This window comes from Manacus vitellinus, unplaced genomic scaffold, assembly GCF_001715985.3.
Source record: "Manacus vitellinus isolate BGI_N305 unplaced genomic scaffold, ASM171598v3 scaffold_1_pilon, whole genome shotgun sequence".
Classification (NCBI taxonomy): Eukaryota; Metazoa; Chordata; class Aves; order Passeriformes; family Pipridae; genus Manacus; species Manacus vitellinus.
This window is the reverse complement of record NW_021939396.1, coordinates 45,400,156-45,421,005: the sequence shown is the minus strand read 5'-3', so window position 1 is coordinate 45,421,005 and position 20,850 is coordinate 45,400,156. Positions and strand designations below refer to the sequence as shown.

Here is a 20,850-nt window from a genome sequence, read left to right as displayed (position 1 = left end):
GAAAAACTGCTGTCTGTTACATGTGGTAAAGCTCAAATTAATGAATTCCTCTCTGATGATGATGATGTAAATAGTTTAAGAAAAAAAATGCCAACCATCTGTGAAGCTGAGGACCTTTCCTGTTCCTCGTTCCCTGAGCTCTGCTGGCTTTTTGCTTCTGTCTCTTGTAATGTGATCAGCACGCAAGAATAAGGAAATACATAAAAGAAACGATTTACGTATTTATTTAACCATTTTATTCTGATTGCGTGTTGTCTCTTAAATGTCTCTGATCTGTTATTGAATATTAAACTGGTAGACAAATAGCTTTGTTGAGCAGCATTTAAACTATATGGACTATGTGAATGATGCCTGCATTGTTACTTTAAGAGTATGTGTCTTGGTTTGTATCTGACCACCCCAACTTCAGTGTCTGTTTTGTGATTGACTTGTCTGACAACTGTTCTCTGCCCATGTATAATTATTTTTTATTTTTATTTTTTTCAAGAACTCTGGCACCCAGTTAGTAAAAAAAGTAGCAGCTTCTCCTGTGAAAACATTGTCTCAAACAACAAATACTGTGGTTTCTACTGCTCAGCCACCTGCTGTAGTACGGGTAGGTTGCAGGCTTTATAGTATGGTAGAATAAGAATAAGTGACAGAAAAAAAAGAAAATATTGATGCATTCCTGTTATTTCTAACTATAATCTGTTTTTTAGTAAGCTTAGTAACCTTTGTACTCGCAATAAATTATTTCCTGAATATATTTTTAAATGCATAATTTGATTAGGCTTCTGTCGATGTGTGTCAGATAATCTTATCTGTGCTACAGTAGAAAGCAATGAATAAATGAACAATGAATAAAATAAATAGTTCAGAGAGCCATTTCCAGTGCTTTGGCCCTCTGTGACAGAGCTCCTTCGATCACTTGCTGAATCTTTTCTGGGAGATGAGACTTCCTAATGTTTTACTGTTGGGATTCCCTGATTCCTTAGGTGGGGGAAAAGGTATAACTTACCTTAGATGATGTTGAGGGGAAAATGAGCTGTCTGTGCCTGTCAAACTGGTTTTCATGTGCATGATTTTTTCCCTCATTACAAAGTGAAGGAAAGTCGTAGTCAAGACCTATTCTTTGAGTATGGCAGATGGGTTCCACAGGTACAACTATAGACAGTGGTTGGAAATGCCTCATTATTTTTAGGTAGTGTTTTTTTCTAATTTCCTAAGTCTTATTTTGCCTTTTCCAGAGAAAAATGTTGTAGGACTCTTCTGAAGAGACTCTTACGACCTGTAGAGTATAAGAATTTTTGTAGATATGGTTCATCTGTTTTTGGGGACCACAGACTTCTGGATAAGCTTTGGTGAAAAGAAAGCTTCTTTTTTTCTGTGAATAACATGTTCTATTCTCCTCGTAGTCTGGAGGAGAAATCATGAAGTCTGGCTTGTGCATATATTTTGTGAACAAGAGTTTGAAGGAGACTGGGCTGTAGCAGTTGACCAAACACTCAGTAAAAGAGCAGGATCAGTCATTGAAAAAGCATGCTGGATATATGTTCTTGACTATGAGGATGTTTGAAGAATTGGGGGATATGTTCACTGTTAGTGGTAACTAACAGTCTCCCTTACAAGTTTGTCCTCCTGCTGTTCTTCTGTATCAGCAATTGAAAACTACTCACCCACTCTGTCTGTGATCTTTTTCTGCTTCCCTCTCACTACAGATGGATAATGTTGGGGCTAAAGTGGAAAACCCAGAGGCCACTCTTAATACATTTTCTATTTTGCTGAGAATGGAAACAACATATGCTTTTTGTCTAAGAACAGTAATGAATATTCCTTACATTTATTTCGGAATGCTAGCTCGTAAACCATGTGTTTGTGACCTCTGTGTAGAGATCTTTAGGATATAAAAACAATAGTTATCTACTATACTAACTACCCTTGCGCTGGGGAGAAGAAATGAAGGTCATCCATCATCTGATGGATGAAGTTGCCTCCATCCTCACACTCTCATGTGGATAAACATTGAGATTCATCATGCTATTAACTTTTCCTTTTTTAACTTACGTCTACCTTTGGCTTGGTTCTTTTAGCTCAGTTTTGATGTAATCGACTTGAGTTCTTCTGAGATATTTAGAGACATAGGTATGGAGTATTTTTTGTAAGCTTTTTCTTTTTTTCTTGTTGTAGAAACTTGAACACTTGTTCAGCTGTAGGGCTGGATTTAAACAGCAAGAATGATGACTCTAGGAAAAATTAATAGCACTGTTTTGTTTGGAGCGGCTTCCTTGGAACCGTTCTGTTTTGCAGAGGATTACAAAGCCCTCTGTACAAGTTCCTTGTACAGTGAAGACTAAAGAGATGCAAGATGGATACATCCTGCCATCACATGGTCACTGTGCTCCTCACCCTGGAGTGGGCAAGAGAAGAGTGCTGACAAGGGAGTCTGTGCATAAAGTTGATGGAATCATTTGGGGAAAGGAAGGCAGAGCCTTTGGGTCTGATTTCCTTGGCAGCAATTCATTTATCAGCCTTGAAAGACCTTGCTGATCTTAGTCTTGACAGCTTTTTGAGGTCACGGGAGAGGAGTGTTGGTGTGGAAGTATGATGTCATCACAGAAAGTGGGAGACAGTGGAGAGGAAATAATTGGGGGTTTGGTTGTGTATCTCCTATCTTGTGCGAAATACAACTTGGAACACTACTATCTGCAAGACTCTCTAATTACTGACTCCAAGATTATTCTCTTCATCTACAAAAATATTTCCATTTTTGACATTCCTAGATGTTTGAGTTCTGAGGTTAGACAAAATACCTGCACATTTTTATTTTTTAACTGTTTTCCAGATGGGGTAACAAAGCTGCAAAGTGTCTAATTAGCATCATGCTGGGGCACTTTCATTTAGATGCAGAGCACTTCTTCTCTTGAAATGACTTCAAAATATGCAGGATTGATGCCATTTTTTGTGGCGACTGTTTCTGTGTTGTTCAAAGTGAGAATGAGAATTGTCAGTAGTGAAAAAGGTTGACAGCAGATGACAGAAGTTAATTCCCACATATTCGTTTTCCTGGGAAAAGGGTCCAGCAGACTTCCTGTTGTTCTCTCCCTCAGCTGATAAAATGCTGTTCTGGTCTTGATGTGTAAGCACGCTGGAATTTGCAAGAGATCAGCTCCTGTTTTCAACTTTTAAAAGCCCAGGGCATTGCAACTTGGCAGATAAGCACTATGTCCCCATCCATCCTCCTTCTGCCCATCTGTTTGTGGGATTCTTGTGCCCAGTTTGCCTCCCTGTGGTCTTAGAGCTGTTGAGCCTCATCCTTGGAAGAGGCAGTGGTGGTGGCAAAGATCCTGCAGAGAGCTATTAAAGTGTTACCAACAGTGGGAGCCTAAGCTGGAAAGCTTTTTGGTAGCTGCCTGCTGCTTTCATGTCAAACTGGCAGCAACTTTAGGAAGAGGGGAGGACACCCACTCATGAAAAGAAAATTATAAATATGTGAAAAAGTGCCAGTGTTTTGCTTTAGCTTTAAGTGTTTGTTCGTAAATTTTCCCTATCCTTGAAAGACTTAAAAGTCCTTTGATAATCTACATGAAGTCTGTCTAACTCTTGATTAGTTTTGTTTTATCCATGGTAGGGTAAATTAGACTCCTGTCTTACTGTATTATAATTAATGCAATTAATAAGTATTAATTGCGATTGTTGGACTGGAGTGTTTAAATGTGTTAAGAGTTAGTGAAAGCAACTGTATTGTGCAGACCTGAACCTAAAATATGGGCTACAAAACCAGACTTTCCCTTCCTCTTGAGATGCTTGGAGGAAAAATTACACCGAAGTTTAGGTTTCAAATGTTTACCTGGTACTCTTGCTCTTCTATGACCTGCATGTTCACTCTGGCTTTTCAGTTTTTAAGTTGAGAAATCAAAAGTAGTGGTTTTTATAGAGGCAAAGTCTTTTATTTGTATTGTATTCTGTTTTATCAAATGAACTGTGGTGGGATTTTTCAGTATAGTCTGTTTCTTTTCTTTAAAATCTGAAGTAGAAATACTTCAGTTTAGTAGATTTTCATTTGGAAACTATGATTTTGCCTGGTTTGCAAAGGAGGGAGGTATTTTTTTCTAAACCTTAATTACTCTCCTGTTGCTGGAGCTTCTGAGTCTGTTGCTAAATTGTAATGAGATTTTAAAAAGAGGTCTCAAAATAACTGAATTTTGTGTGAGTTTCTGTAAGGGCAGAGGAGAAAGAGATCCAAATTGCTGCCCACAAGGAAAAGATGGGAAGAACTTGTTAGGTCCATTTGCTGAACTGGCTGCTTCTACTGGCGCCTGCATCCTTCCAAAGTGGACAGACATGATGTCTTCTCCCTAGTCTGTGTGTGATAGGAAGAGCAAAGGATGTCACAATTGGGAGAGGAGCTTCACGGCAAGAATGGAAGATAAATAATCACTTAACATTGTGTTTGTCTTTGGAATAGTACCACCTGGCTTAGCATTGTCCAGGATTCACTAGTCTTAGACAGCAGAAGCCTGGCAAAGTTAATATATTGCTTTCTTAAAGACAACTGTACCTTTCTCTCTTCTTTCAGAGTTGCAGGCAGTGCTTTCAGTCTGGACACGCCTTTGTAATTTCTTCTCCTCGCCTTTGATTTATAAACAGAATTATGGCTGTGAGGGTTCTGTCACTTACTGTATTTAATAGAGCCCGTCCAAGCAAATGAATCTAAACTCTAAAAACAAAGAGAAAATCGTTTATTTATATCTTAAATGGTAGTGTGGAGGGAGGTTGCTACCTTACATGCTAGCCGAATCCAGTATGTTTGTCACGTTTTTCTTTGGTTAAAAAGTGTTAATTTTTCTCTTCAGCCAACAGCTGCAACACCTAATGTTGCTACAGTTACTGCTGTAAAGCCTTCGAGTACTGGAACACCTGTAAAACTTCCAGTTACAGGACCACCTGCACAAGCTATCTCCCAGAAGGCAGTCTCTGTGAAAGCAGAGGGCACAACAGTAGCACAGACCAGCGCTTCTACAGTAAGGAAAAAAAATGTTTTTAATTAAAAATTAACATTCTGTATGTTCATCAGAGGTTGGAGAGACAGTACAGCATCTAACAGTCTTCTCTTTATTTCCACACTAGGAGATGCTGGAGAATGTGAAGAAATGCAAGAATTTTCTTGCTACGCTAATAAAATTGGCATCTAGTGGACCTCAAGCCCCTGAGATGGGGCAGAATGTGAAGAATCTGGTGCAAAATCTATTGGTGAGACTTTTTTAAAAAACAAAGTCTGCATCATTTGCATATGGATTTTGACATTTGCTTTGTCACAGTTTTGTTCCTTGTCTGTTTTTTTTTTTAAACAGCTAAAGAGATGGATTTGTGACTGAGTACCTCTGACCCCTCTCTAAGTCTTATGTGATAACTCTGACTGAATCCCATGCTGTGTTATTTTCCCCCTCACATTTGTTTCATTTTATACAGGTATCTGACAGCAGGAAGTGTTAGCACAGCTTCTGCATCTGAACTGCATTTTTTTCATGTTAGTGTTGTTTTGAGTTCTCAGTAGCAAAAAATATCACTGTGTAGGTTGTAGTTCAGTGCTGAGTCCATACTACTGCTTTACTGCAAGACAGAACTGACTTACAAATTGATAGTAAAGCTCCAGTGGAACAAGCATGACATTATCAATGTCTTTAAACAGTGGGATGGAGAAAACAATGTGGTGTCTGCCAGCCACTCTTTCCTTGCATGTGGCTTCTATGTGCTGCTTGGGGCTGCACCCCAGCACAGCTGGGCTTTCTTGGTAACGTTTTCTCCTGCCACTTCTTGTCATGGCATTTGACCACTGCTGCTGCTTTGTTGTTCCACCATAGCAGAAGGCTGTGTGCTGGTAGAGGAGGATGGCTTCGCTAGTGGTACTAAAGGACTTTTCAGTCTAGAAGAGTGTGGTGTAGAGAGGAGTAATTTCAGAGAGCAGACTGTTTGAAGGTGCAGCCTTGCAAAAATTTAATTCCTCTGCCTCTCTGTCCCTGCTGGATATACACCTCTTTTTTTTTTCTTTTTCTTTTTTTTTTTCTCTTGAAAGCAGTTGTCACCAGAGACTAATACATTGTTAGCTGTGCACCTGTTTGGTTTTTATAGTATTTGAAAATCTACCATTCAGTATGTACAAAATAAATCAATATAATGTATGTAGGAGTGAGTAAATGGTGGCTGTGAAATAAAATGGTCCTTAAGGCAGCGTTTCATGAAATGGGTGTCAAGCACTGTGTGCACTGAGACGTAGTGTATCAAACACTTGGGTCTGTATCACTGAGACCTCAGTGATCCATATCCACATCTCTGTGAGATCTAACAGGCAACAGATCAAATGACTAAATGAGAGAGCTGCTGTAAGTTCTGTTTGTCTGTGAATGCACAGCATTTAAAGTCCCTGCTCTGGTTATGTAGCAACTTAGAACAGTTGCTCCAAAGGAGAATATGAGTGAGAGGAGTAATTTCCCTGCAGAAACAGATGTTGGTGTTGCTCTTTATGTGTCTGTACCTTCTTGGAGGAGGTAATGTTCTAGATGACTTTGTAGCAGGGACTTACCTGGGGGTGTGAGAAAGGCAGCAGGGTCTGGGGCTACCTTAACCCCTTTGTGGTGGCACTGAAGTAGGGAGTGAGGGGTCTCAGAAGTCTGCTGCAGCTTCCTAACTCTCCCAAGCCCTTGAGTCAGGTGTTTGTGTTGACACAGTGAAAAGCTTTAAGGGAACAGTACTCTGCAATTGAGAGAACTGTTACCTTAGGGGTATGCAGAAGAGATGTTTTGATTGCTTTTGAAAGATTCTAAGTGTTCTGTTTTATTATGCTATGTATGCGTCGACTAGAATTGTCTTACAAAAACTAAGTTGTCTTTAGTCTTGGCTATCTTTAAGTTGATCTTTATGCAGATAAACTACCTTTAGTGAAAGAAGTACTAGTAGTTGATTTAAAATATCTCTGCATAACGAGATACTGAAAAGGATCAAGTGCTACTTATAGTTTTTTCTATCCCTTCACTTTAGTAACTGGATGAGAATACCTATCCATAAGTGTGTTAACTGCCTGTAGCTGAATAAAGCAGTAAACAATTTGGATATTACTATACCAAAATTACAACATTATTCCATTCTACTCCTCCCCCTTTTGTTTAAATGTAGCAAAATAGAAATACAAGAAGAAAGTATTTGAGTACAATACCATGACAATATAAATTTCCATTACTTTTTTGGTAGATCTCAGAAAAAGTCTGGTAGATTTAGTTATAACTTACTATTGTAATTATACTTCCCTCTTAGGAAGCAAAAATTGAACCAGAAGAATTTACGAAAAAGCTATATATAGAGCTCAAGTCATCTCCACAACCATATTTAGTTCCTTTTCTCAAGGTAAGCATCTGATTATGGCCATGTAGTATTTCATTGGGGAAGGGAGGAGGATCAGAAAAGAAAAGGAAAGAGTTGGGGCATTCAAATAGATATTTGCTCAGGTCAGTTGAAGAGATGGTCCTTAACCTTGCTCTATGTGACCGTTGCACTTGGAAAGACAATTTTTGAGGGGAAGGAGAATTTTTGAGGAGTAATTTATGCTGCGTTCTTATATTGTAGAGTAATTACCCTCTAGATGTTAGTGGAGACTAGTGTTTTGAAAGCATCTACAGTAGAGCAGCTATGCTAAGATAACCTCTTGCTTTCTCATCAAAACTGTAGCTGTTCTGAATTCTAATACAGAAGACTGACAACAGTGGCAATGCATAGCTTATGCAGTGTTTAAGCTCAAAGAATCTACACAAAGCTATTCATCTGTCTGCTGGTTTGTGTTTAACTAGAGGCAGAACAAAAACCCCTACCCCTTTCTCCAGAAAGGATCTGACAGGACTACTGCAGAAAAGAATCCCAGGAACTCTACCTCCATTCAAGCAAATAGTCACATAAATTAAAAAATTCTCCCTTAAGACTTCTAATCATATGGTAGAATGGTATTAACAAATAAAAATTAACATCTTTGTTGTACAGCAGGCATTAAATTGCAGTGAAAACATGGAAAATTTGTTTAAATTTACTTAATTGCAACGTACAGCATATTCTTAGCCTTGATAGATCTATACTTTTCCTTGACATTCATTATAGGCATAATGGAGAATAAAGGAAGAATAGTTGAGTGGTAAAGCTGGGACAGAGGTTTTCTGTAGTTTGTCCTTTTCCTTGGTTTTTGACAGGCCACATAACAATGCATGTGATAATGCTGGTATTACTTTAGATGGCTGGTGTTAATCTGTTCAAGTGGGGGATAAAAATTTTTGTTGCAGCGGTAACTTTTAAATGCCTTGCTAGCAAGTTTGCCATGACTGTTACCCTTGGTGCACAGACCTCAGGGTAGTTCTGCAGGGGTTAAGTTGGGTTCATCGTGGGTCAGACCCATCGCAGCAGAGCCACTGCGTGTTTCTCCTGCAGTATACTGCCAGCTATTGGTATCATCTAGGCATTTCTGGTTTTGGGCAGTATCCATACCACATAATCCTTGACATGCTGCTCTCTCCCTGTTGCATGCTGCATTAATAAAGAAATACTGTGACTTCAAAAATGTCGTTCAGACATCATCAGAGTTAGCTGACTTTGCAGTGTTGCCAATCCTTTAAAACATCTTGCACCCTGATTGCTTTTTTCTGAAACACTATAAGGATGTGTAGTTAATACATACAATTAATTAGGTTGATCTGCAGCTCTGAGCAGCTGTGACAGAACTGAGTGCCAAATTGAAGATGATTTCAGGAGCACTTCTCGAAGGTGCTGCAAGGATCAGCACCGGCCTTGTTTGTCAGGGAAATATTTGCACCTTGAGTCTGGAAAGAAATGTGATAGCGCTTGTTGCCAATTCACTTTTATCTAGTGAAGTGGAATTTTAGGGAAGACTCTCTGGAGTCGTCTCTTATCTTTGAGCTGCAGGTTTTTGATGAAGTTGTGCATGTTTGTTTTGACTGTTCCAAGAGGCACAAAAATACAGTGACTGGCTGTGAAGCTTGCTTGATTTTCAAGTCTACTGGATGCTTTTGGTATATAAATTGCACCAGGGGCTGAGCATCCTTTTAAAAGAAAAGGAAGTGAATGTTAGAAGACAGGTGTGCTACAAAAGGTCCAGATGAGCAGACAATGTGCTCACTTGGTATACTAGCATGTAAGACATGTTCCTTTTGTATGAAGTCCAAATCAGCAGCACTGTGCTCGAAACTCTTACAAACTTTAAAAACTGTCAGATGAGGAGGAAAAAAGGGGTTTTCAAGAATATATAGGTGGCTGCTGAACTGATTTCCCCTGCTTCAGAGCTGTAGCAGATTATACACAGTCAAGAAGAAAAATCTGTAGAGAGCTTGAAGATTATTCTGTCTATTAACCTTTTCAAACACAGCTGTAGTAAAAATGAGATGTTGCCAGATTCCTTTACTTTTGTTCTCCTGCTTTAGAGAAGTAACTGGCTGAAGTTATGTTGGTGCAGCTCTATAGACATTATTAAAGTGGTATCTCCCCCTAGTGTAGAGATAGCTGTATTGGTAGAGTAGTTCTCATGTCTTCAGATATGGGAATTATTGGATAATTTGTAGTTCCTTGTCAGACAGGCTTCATGAAATAAACACAGCTGTTCCAGTATAACAGGATTTTTTGGCAAAACAAAATTTTTTGAGGTAATAAAGCAGCTAAAATCTCTGAAATATAAAGTCCAAATTGAAAAATCTAAACAAAAGAACGTTTCCCCATAGATGGGATTTGCTACGTGTAGTGAAGCTGTGGTGACTGTTGACCTTAGCTCAGCCTCTGTTCATGTTTCTTGTAGTCTTCACTGAACAGTATTGTCATCAATTTAAGGATACCCAAATTTCAGCAAAACTTGTTTGGAATAAGTAATTTATTACCTCATGAAAAATTTAGTTAAAAAATGAGGAATAGGATTCAGTTACAAATGTATTACTGTTGTGGAATACTCTGTTGATAATACATCTAGTGTTTTTTCATATTTCTTTTAGAAAAGCATGCTTGCCTTACGGCAGCTAATGCCTAATCCTCAGAGCTTTATCCAGCAGTGTATGCAGCAGCCAGCTACCACCCAAGAAGTGGTTTCGACCTGTACCTCTGCAGTACCAGCTCCTTCGACAAGAGTGGCAACCTCAGCTGTAGCAACAACTGCTCTACCAGTTATAAAACCCGTGTCTGCCTCTGTAACAGTCACAGCCCCTCTAGTTGTAAAGCCACTCCTTGCCAGCACGTCAGAAACACCTTCTCTGCAGACTGTGAAGCCTGTTCCTTCCTCTGCAGTGGTGACAGCATCTCTTCAGCCTTCAGCTTCAGTCCTCACCACAACGATAACAACGTCAGGGCTGACTGCTGTCCAACCTGTCAAGCCAGTCTTCACCTCTGCGGTACCAACATCCTCTCTCCAGTCTGCAAAGCCAGTGCTGGTTTCTACAGTGGCCTCCTCATCAACCACCCCTCTCCAGCCTCGGAAACCAGTCATTGGAACCCCAATTGGTATTAAAATCTCACAGCCCAACTCTGTTGTTACGCAGTCAGTGGGTGCTCAGCATGTGGTTAAAGTGAAACAGTTGGTAAGATGGATTTCTCTGCTCCTCTGTAACTAACTGGGCTTCTTTATTTTGACTCTTGCAATTTTGTAAAGAAGATACCAATTTGGACCTTTGGGGTATTTTTTTTTTCTTTTAACGCATAGGCTAATCTGTCTTGAGTTAATCAGTTACGTTTGTTGTAGTTTAGAAATATTGAGCCCTTGCTGAAAGTGTGAATCTAAAGCCAAGCTGTCAGCTTGGTCTCATGCAAGACATGTTGACCAGCATTTCACCAGACCAAACATCTGTCTTGAAACACCAGGGGATATGAGGTCTAACCGCAGGCTAGGTTGGCACCTGAAAGAAAAGGTAGGAAATGCTAGTGCCAGAAACAGAAACTGCTGATGGGATACTTAGATGAATTACTCTTAGATGCCCTGTTAGGACTGTGCCTCAGCTGGCCACCAGGGATTCCACTTTCTCTCCCTTGGCAATTCTTTCCCTGGGTATTTTGCAGGCACAGGTGGCTTGGTGATGTTCAGTGATACGTTATCTGAAATGTACCAACCACCCCAAGGAGCTTGTTAGAGCAGAGTTCTGACCTCCACATTTACTAAGACGTGTTAATTATGAAGTCATCCAAAAGTGAGTTTTTTCTATCAGGCCTCATTAGCTAACAAATTCCAGGAGGAATAACTGTCTTATTAAAACAATGCCCTCAAAAGCAATGTGTTAACATTTTTTTCTTGGCACAGGTTAACTTCTTGCTAATGTTAATGTTAAATACCAAGAAACTGTGGATCACAGGTATACCCAAATGGGCAACATTGTGAAATAAATTAGGTTTGGTTTATAGGTCTTCGAGATACTGAGTTGCATGGTTTCTAACTCATCTACCTGTAAGTAATGTTCTCAAGTATTTTGAAAGAATAGTCTCCCTTTGGAAGATAAAGAACTCAATTCTTGCATAGCACTTCCTTGTAAAGGTTATTTTTCTTTTAAAAAGCAGGAAAAACATTAGACTTCCCATGAAGCTAGATTTGCTTTCCAGAGGTATAGAGGAGCATCTGGTGTGTGAATTTTCTTTGTAGCTTGGTTATTGTGTATACTTGATTTAAAAATGTTCAGACCCCTAAAATGTTTTGCTTTTTTAATTTTCTTCTTTTCAAAGATTATAAGGTAGATGTAGTAGAAGAATCCTACATTCCAAATAAAGAGTTTATGCTGCCAGCTCTTCACCTTTCCACACTTGCTTAAAAAAACAAAGCACCCAACTGTATGGAGGGGATGAGCAGTCCTTTTTATGAGTGGATTTGTTTAAAAAACAAAAATGCAAAAAACCCCCCACCCTAAAACTGCAAAGAAGCATTATCAAGCATATGCACTGACAGTCTTTGCTGGTGGTAGCTAAAGCCAAATTGGAAAAGGACTTGTTACCCATATTGTCTTTGAGGACTAAGTTTTAAATTCCAGCCAGAAGAAAAGGAGGGTTTCTTAGGTTGTACGAGGGCTGGAGAGCAGTTAGTTGGCTACACAGCAAGCCATGTAATCCAGGGGAAAGGTTGGCCATCTGTGCAAATAGGCGAGGAAGCTTAACTCTGCACGGGGGAGTCGAAACACTTCTTGAATATGATATTGGTGAACTCAAGAAATGGTTTCTGCCTCCTACACTGCTGCAGTGTGGCAGCCTGTTGCAATTGCTTTTCTTCGCTGTGCCCTACATATATTGAATTGCATAGAAAACATGTTTTTATCCTCATTTGAGTAGATCCCAGGCACAGCGATTAAAATACTTGGTCTGCTAAATACCTATTAAATTTTGGTCTTGGATATAGTTGGACTGAGTTGACTACTTCACAGCTTAGCCATATCAGGAGCTTAGTGTTCATTTACACGACCTATTAGAACAAAGAGAAAATTAGTAGAAGAGGCTGCATCTCCTAGGGCTTCCTCGATGCCTTTCCTTGAAAGGCCAGAGGGTCTGTTTCCTCCCACAAGAAAACAAATCTGGACCTCCCCTCCCTAAACAGAAGGGTCCTACTGCCAGCTGAAAAAAGAAGCACATTGCCAGCTGTGCAAATCTGTCCATACAATGCTGCCAGCAATTTCTTTCCATTTTCAGCCCATAGGGATGTCTAATGCCATACACTCCCTCTGCATGCCCCTTTCTAATTTTGGCCTCTTGTGCTTGCGGGAATTTAAAGCAAACTTCCATGTGCCAACTCCATTGTAATGTTGGTGGTGCTTAAGAATGCAGCTCTGCAGTATTTTAATATCAAATGTGTGACTGGAGTGATGCAACATGAAACTTTAATTTCTGTGGCATGATTATTGGAACGCTGGGTTTGTATGGTGGACCCCGAGGGACCTGTTCTTCAGGGGTGCTGTTGGAGTTGATCACACTCCTGGACTGTAAGAGTTGCACATTTGGAAGGGTTCCCTCCTGTGACTTTCTTAACACCACCTCATTTAAAGGCATTGGCTTACAAAGAAATTTCATCTTGGAAATAAAGCTTGTCTTGCTGCAGTATTGCTTTGTCTCTTTCAAAGCACAATAAATGAAAATTTACATTACCAGCTGCTGGCCTCCAATGATGAAAAAGCTGCTGTGAGACTAAAACTTCATGTCAGGCATAAACAGCAAGGGGTCTGTGGTGTAATCCCCACAGTTACCAGTGAGACACACTCCATGGACATCACTAACGGCTGAAGCAAGGCGTGAAGTGCTTATGCTGTTCCAACTACTTGTTCCTAGTGAGCTGTTAGTGTCAAGTCCCCTCCAAGCTGAGCTTTTGTGAACAGTCTCCTCCATTATTTTTCAGGAGTTTTTTTTTTGTCCAGGATTTATGCTTTTGCATTCAACTGGTGAGGCTTCCTTCACGAAACAATACTGTTTGTGTGTGATGAGACCTCAGCATCTCTCTGCTGATCTCCAGACTTTGCTTTATGAATGTAAAAGAGGTTCAGGTGAGGCTAATCAAAGTCTCTCTCAAGCAGCTGTCTCTCTGCTGTCAGTTGAACGTTGCACTGCAGTTTTTTTACTCAAGAATGTTGGTGATTTTATTCTCATGTCTGTGTCAACCTACTTAACAGGGCACAAAGGAACAGTCCCTTTTATTTATTATTTCTTGCTGCTAACCCAAAGAAAAGAGACAATAATTCCTTTGCACAGATACTACCTATTTTTGTAATGCTTCCTTCTGGCATTAGGTCCTTGTTGAAGTGTCCAAGATTGTTGCTCTCTCCTGTTGCAAGTCCCAAGGACTTCCAGCGTTTGTTAGTCTAGCAGCTAGAATGGCAAACAGAAAATGGGCTCTACTGCCAACACATAGTTTCTGCTTTTCAGTGATGTAGTCTCCTCGGTTACTTGACTTATTTCCCAGTCTCCACCCAGACCATTGGTGTAACATTGCCTCCCTCTGTTCTTTTGTCTGCTATACATCAGTCTGGAATGCTTATGTTTCCTCCTGTGCTGTTTAAGTATTTTGCATGCTGAAGTTGAAGCATCATTCTTATTGGTGGTAAGGAGGATCTCTAGGTGTGTGTTAGTGTGGGTGCTAGTGGAGCTTGCGAGTAGTTTGGCCAAGGTGGTTGGTTGCTCATGAATTATCCGAACACACGAATGACGCTATTAGTGTTATTCACAACTTCCATCTTGTGGAAGCTGCATCTTTCAGAAAGATCAAATTGAGCTTTGGGAAAAACACGTGGAAGTAAACTTCTACACCGTGAGGAAGTATTGTATGTGTAAGCCTTGGCTTTGTCTGCAGTCTGTCCCTGCACTTCTGTAGTTCTTTCGTCCTCTGGATCTTACGTTTCTTCTCAAGACCTGGTTGTCTGGTTCTCAGATGCCACCTTCAGCTCATTATTTTGTGTTACTGCTGCTATGCCAAACTTTAATGCTGTTTTATATGGAGGTGGATGGGTAGTATCTTGATTCTTTGATACACAAAGTACCTCTTTTTGTGAATGTATGATGTTTATGCTGATTATATTTATCGATACATCAGAAGAGAGGTGACAGAAGGAAACAGCCTAATGTCTGAAGTATTGTAAATGTCAATTCTTTAATTATCCGTATGCAGTCTTGCTGTACAAACGCTCTTTAGACTTTCTGAAGTTAGAATAAAAGATGTAGAGGAGAAAAATGGCTTCTTGATCTTGACCCTGACATTTTCTTAATGTTAGGTTTTTGCTGCAAAAAAACCCAGGTAAAATCACATCTTTCTACTACCTGTAATCAAGAACTTTTCCAAAGGTTGTATCGAAGCTGCAGCCCACATTCTGTTATCTAGGAGGCTTAGAAGTGAGGTTTTTAGAGATGCTGCAATTTTATTACTTTCTTGCATTTTAATAGCTGCCCCTGAAAAGGAAGGATTAGTATTTATGGGCTGTGCCTCTAGGTCTGTGTTGTGATGACATCCTGTTGTCTGGTTTTGTTTCCTTGAAGAGTCCCTTTAAACAAAACTGTGAACCGTCTTCCTTTTTACCCTTCAGCTGTGTACTGTTGTCTGTCTTTAGAGGCTCTGCTCACTCTAGGTGTTTCTATTTAGTACTTCATGTTCCTGGTAACTGATGTGCTCAGTGTACTTTAGCTTAACACTTTGAAACTCAGCATCTCAATTTACAATTGATGTTACTGTTCCAAAAATCCAGTAGTATTTTTATAATGTGTACTCTTAATTCTTAACAGGAAAATAATTTCATGCAAAACTTTCAATTGTTTTGGTGTTCTCTCTTTTTAACTAGGTGTATGAGATACCTACCCTTTTGAAATTATTGGTAGGCAGTCTCAATATTCAGTAGTTACTCTGTTAAGCAAGATGTAGAGAAAAGCCTCTCAGTGTAGTGGATTGTGTGATACTTAGCGAAACATGTCTAATAGAGTTATCAATAGAGACTAGGGGTGAAGTGTCTGTTACTCAGAATCAGCATCACATTCTGAAAGAGCTGGAGCTTAAAGCTCACCACCACTTGTTAAGATTTCTTGACATGAAGTAAAAAAAAAAATATGAGGTTTTTCTGAGCATGATGTTTGTTTTAAACTGAGAACTAGACAAGCACGCCTGCCCAGTGGCAATTCTGGCTAAGTGGAAACATTGGTACTGTTTACTTCTGTGTATTTTTAGCTCTTCTCACTCTTGATATTGGATATTCCACTTCCAGGTAGTCCAACAACCATCAGGAACTATTGTAAAGCAAGTATCCACACTCCCACAACCCTCAGTGCTCACCCTACAGACGTCTGCTGACAAGAAGATGCCGCTGAATACACTTGTTCAAACCAACCAGTTTCCTGCAGGTAAAGGGAGAGGAATGCTGAGGTACAGAAGTAAATGCAGGCTGTTGGTAGACTGTAGGAAGGTAGGAAAGTGGCTGTCTGTTGGGAGCAACCACTTTGAGTTGAACTTCTTTACTGTCTTCTTGGAGTTCTGGTGAGTGCCACATCTACTTCTGGCACTTGTTAAAAGCATATCAATCAAACATTTGTACTTGGTAAAATACGGTGACTGAGCTCTTTGCAGTGAACTTTCTTTAAACTGTGATGCTTCTGAGAGTCATTTCATGAGACCTTGTTTTTTCCTTCAACAGGTTCAGGTTGATGCATAATACGAGTTTGTCTCAGCCAACCAGTTTTCGCTAAAGCGTTTCACTTGTCAGTACAGAGGAGGGTGTTTGAAAGCATGTAAAGTTTTTGTCTACACAGAACATGTGGAATGTAGGATTCTAGAGTGTCTAGTTTTCAAGTGGACCTAGTTAGTTGTTCTTGAATCTGCAGTAGCCTTTGCTGGAAAAAAGAACTGATTAAACAGTTGTCTTAGCATTTTACTTTGTACTATAGCATGTTCTTTGTTTTGTTTTAGGTTCCATTCTGAAACAAATTACCCTGCCAGGAAATAAAATTCTGTCGCTTCAAGCATCTCCTGTTCAGAAGGCAAAAATGAAAGAGAATGGAGCAACATCCTTCAGGTAAAAATAAACATTATCAGAAGTTATAACAATACGAAGGAACAGAAGGAACACACAGCAAATATAGAGGTGGGAATGGAGCCCAAATAAAAGCAACTTTCTTTAGAAACTTTTTTCTGATATGTGTTTTTCATTTTGTGATACTAACTGGCAAGGGAGAACCTGAAAATTTTTACCTCGTAGCAGATGTTAATTATTCTTAATGTAAGAAAACTGTCCTGATGAGGTGATAGCATGATGAAAATCCAACAAGTGTAGTTATGTATACAGCGTGCATCAGTATGTGTCAGTTTTTCTCTTGTAGAGGAAGCATATTGATTTCCATCCTATGAATACAATTGCTAATCTAGTTACCTTGTATTAAAATCTCTAAGTAGCATTAAAGTAGGTGTAACCTCTGCTTTTTGCAAACAACTGGATAGCATCGAAGTGTTTCTTGGACTGGCTGGTAACTTTCCTAAAGCTCTCTGCTGTATTTCAGAATCTTTTATTAGCTCCTCTTACAAGCTTGTTTCTGTATGTAGAGGTGAAAGTCTTTGACTACATCTCTAATTATGACTTCTGGCATATTCTCTAGGCCTTTAGATTACAGGAGTGCTTAAAGCTTTTAGTTCTGGTAACTGATTAACTTTTCAAAAGCAGAAATTATTTTTTTGTAGCTCTGAAACGTAATGCTGGATCAAAGGTACAGACTGCCATAAGCATTATTGGTCTTGTGACTTTAAGGCAAGTTTTAAGGGGAAAAAAAGAAGGCATGATGACACCTTCGTCTTGTTGACCAGTTGACTTCTCATCTCTTGAAAGCTACAGCATTGTGTGCACTGATATAGTTGTTTATAGTAACATACAGTAGACAGCAAACACTTAAGACAGTAGTAGCCAGAAGTTGAAATGAAAAGCTCATATTAGAGCAGTAGTTCTTTTAGCTGCTTCAAGGTCTTATAAAATAACTTCAGAATTAATGTGGGACATAATTTTGAGTAGTGATGTTAAAAAAAATTACTTAATAAGTATCACAATTAAAAACAAAGCAACAAACAAATTTGTACCAAAAAAAAGAATTTTTTTTTTGTGATCTTCCTATTGGAATATATTAGCTGTCTTAGAAGAAAAAGGCTGAATTCTTGAAGTTTCTTCCCTGAATTGTTAAATTCTTAGTGTAGGAAAAACTCTGCTTTTACAGTGTGATCCAAGATAGAGTTCTGTTCTTGTTTTTGGAATCTGATTTTCAAGGTAGCATAAGTCCACGAAAATTTAGATGGGAAATTTCTAACTCACCTTAAATTTTTCTAATAACACCTTATCTCTGAAGAATTTGTCTTTGCGTACATTCCTGCTACTTGTTCTATGCACTGCTGTAATCAAACTTTATGACTTTAAAATCTACATATTACAATCTTCATATATCTGAATGTGGGCAGTGTGTACCTGAACTCTTGGCTTCCCTCAGTCAAGTGTTTGTGTTCTCTCTCTCTCATCAGATAGCGTTAACAGGGCAGTAGCTGTTTCCCAGTAAGCTGTGAAGTGGTTTGCTCTCTTCTGTCCTGACATCCAGTATTCCCAGTATAGCTATTCTTTGTGACCTATAGTCCATCAACAGCTGATCATGTGTGAGGCAGAGAGAGGCACCATGGCCTGCTTTCAGGTTTTGTGATGATATTTGTTATGGTTAGAGAGTGTGTCTTTTAATCGATGTGATTGTACATGTGACACTCTAATGAGAGTGCTCTTTCTGTGCACTCTCATTGCAATATGTCATCAAGCCTGACACCCTCTGCCACTGTGTGACTAGGTTAGGTTAGGATTTGGGAATGTAATACTCACTAAGCTATACTTACTTAGATGCAATTTGACCTTGTCTACTCTTTAATGGGCTGATTTAGTTTGCTTAAGATGAGCAGTAGAAAAAGTGGTGATTTCCTGCCCCCCAAACCAACAAACAAAAAACCCCCCAACAAAACACAAAGCATTCTAACCTTCCAGATACTATTTCAGCTAAGCATGGACATTGCACCATGGCATGTTAAGAGGCAGTCTGTTTTAAAAGCATCAAGATTTTTGTAATTTTGATCTACACATTTATGTAAAGTATATGCTAGAGCACCCTGGAAAAAAATAAGTCACGTATTTCATCTTCAAATACTTGTTTTACTCCATTCTGTTTAATAAAGTTGTTCTCCAAAGCACATGCAACTACAACTTGTGTATTTTGTCTGGAATGTGCTAACAATCTCAACTAGCAGGCAAACAGGGGTGAGACAGCAGAATGGAGCACATCTGGGCAGCTGCTTCTCCTGCCCTGTGGTAGTGGTGAATGCTGGTGGTTCCTGGTTTGCTGCAATTGTTCTGGCCCATGTAGTTGTCAGTGATGGAACGTAGAGGTTTGGGTTAAATGTGCGTTTCTACTGTTCCCTTTTACTCCTGTATAAAATGGAGTAAATAAAGATGGATGCAGAAGCAAATGTGCGGTAGTCAGACACCAGAGGGTGCCACAGACTCACTTTTCAGGCGGCAGAGGGAAGTTCATAGATGTGAGATGCATCTACATTGCTTGGGTTTGTTTTCGAGTGAATGTTCAGTATAAGCGTCAAACCTGACTTCATGCAGTGTAATGCTCAGAACTCTGAGTTCTGTTTTCCACCTTGTCTTGGTAAGCTTAAATCACTGGAGACTTATAAAAACAGCTGGAAGAGTTTTCCTGTTGATTTCTGAGTGTGACATGATCAAATGCAAAAAGAATTAAAGGAAGTGGTGCAGAAAAGGGACTTTATGGAGGGATTGCTGAAATATCCAACAGAAACACCTGCATGTACACTCTGGAATATTTTAAATTTTTCACCCTGGTAGAATGATTTTTATAGCTTACTCAAAGTACATGTAACTTTACTTAAAATGATTGAGGTTTGTTTGAACAACAAGAAAAATGAATAGCGAAAGGTACAAACTTATCATGGCTTCTGAAACTTTTACTAGTCTTTAGTGAGCACTGTTTCTAAGGAAATGTAGTGGTAATTTCTTTGGGTTAAGTAAAATAAGTGCAGTAGTGTTTTCATATCTTGCATCAAAGGTAATGACTCAATGACTTAATGCAAATTTAGTCTCACAGTGAAAAAGTTAGAATTTGTCCTTAAAAACAGTACAGGTAGAGATGTTGCATATAAACCCTTGTATGAGTGTACTCATAAGAGAGACTGTATGCATGGAAATATTCAAGAAAATAAGAACCTGATAAAGGCAGGTTATAGAGTAATGAAAGCTGTATATTTAGAAAGGTGGATAGATGTATAGTATAGAAGTTTACCTCCTCCTTGCTTGAGTATGTGGCCAGGTTAAAAGCAAAAATAATTTCCTGAAACTGTGTGCTATACAGTTGTGTCTGAGGTGCAAGCATCCTTCCTTGGATTCCATTAACAGTTCCCACTGGGGTAATGTCAGGTTCCAGCATTGATAGCTTGTGATGGGTGTTCCTTGTGCTAGTTGTGCTTATTTTGTCATCTCCTTTATTAGTAGACCCGTGGCAGTCACTGCCAAGAGTAAAGACTTCTCTGTAGTGGTCACTAAGAAGAGGAAACTGGAGTGTACTTGTAAAGATCAGTTAGCACTCAATTATCATTCAGTGAAGCTTCATTTACACAATTGTTGAAAGTTCAGGATCTCTGTTAGGCTGATAGAGCCTGAGTAAAAACTTGGAACCGCTCAGTTGCTGATTGTGAAAGAGTAGGAGAAGCGGAGCTGTTTTGGTGCTGGTGACTTAAGCTTTGAATTGTAACAGTGGACATCAAACTGTTCTGACAGTCCTGGGGTTTAACAGTTTTCTTAGCACAATGGATTTGGGTTACAAGCCTAGTCAGGAAACTATAGTGTCTATTTAAAATTAATGAATGGAGCTGGTTTGGGAATCTGTTGGGTCTCCTTTTCTCTGATCGCAACACACTGGAACTCCTTGCAATGAGGGCACATGAATGGAACTCATATTGTAATAACTTCAGCTTCTACCTATTTTCAGACAAAAGACAGCCTCCAGGAAATCCCATATAACCTAAGAACGTCAAGTTTCTGGCTAACCCCTTGTTCAAGAGTTATTTAGGCCACACAGTGTTTTCTGAAGGTGAACTTTATCAAACCTTGCCAGAGAGTACTTTTCAAGAGGTGTGTGTTGGTTTTATTTTCTTCGTTTTCCAAATCAGATTGAGTGATTTATCTTATCTGTCTTAATACTGCAGACGTCTATTTTGATTTGATCCTAAACCCTTGAAGCCACCATTAGGGCCCTTGTCAGTTTGTGAAGTAAAAAGGCTTTCTCTTGATGATCTAAAGTCTTGGAAAAACTTTTCCC

The 20,850-nt window shown here is 39.3% G+C and overlaps 1 protein-coding gene across 1 annotated transcript in view; it reads left to right on the top strand.

Moving 5' to 3' along the window:
* Positions 1-20,850, top strand: part of TAF4B (TATA-box binding protein associated factor 4b) — a 71,605-nt gene that overhangs the window by 14,269 nt on the left and 36,486 nt on the right. Inside the window, 7 exon segments of the mRNA XM_029959458.1 lie at positions 488-595; positions 4,833-5,000; positions 5,107-5,229; positions 7,288-7,377; positions 10,008-10,586; positions 15,711-15,846; positions 16,409-16,514. Coding sequence (XP_029815318.1) covers positions 488-595; positions 4,833-5,000; positions 5,107-5,229; positions 7,288-7,377; positions 10,008-10,586; positions 15,711-15,846; positions 16,409-16,514 — 1,310 coding nt within the window.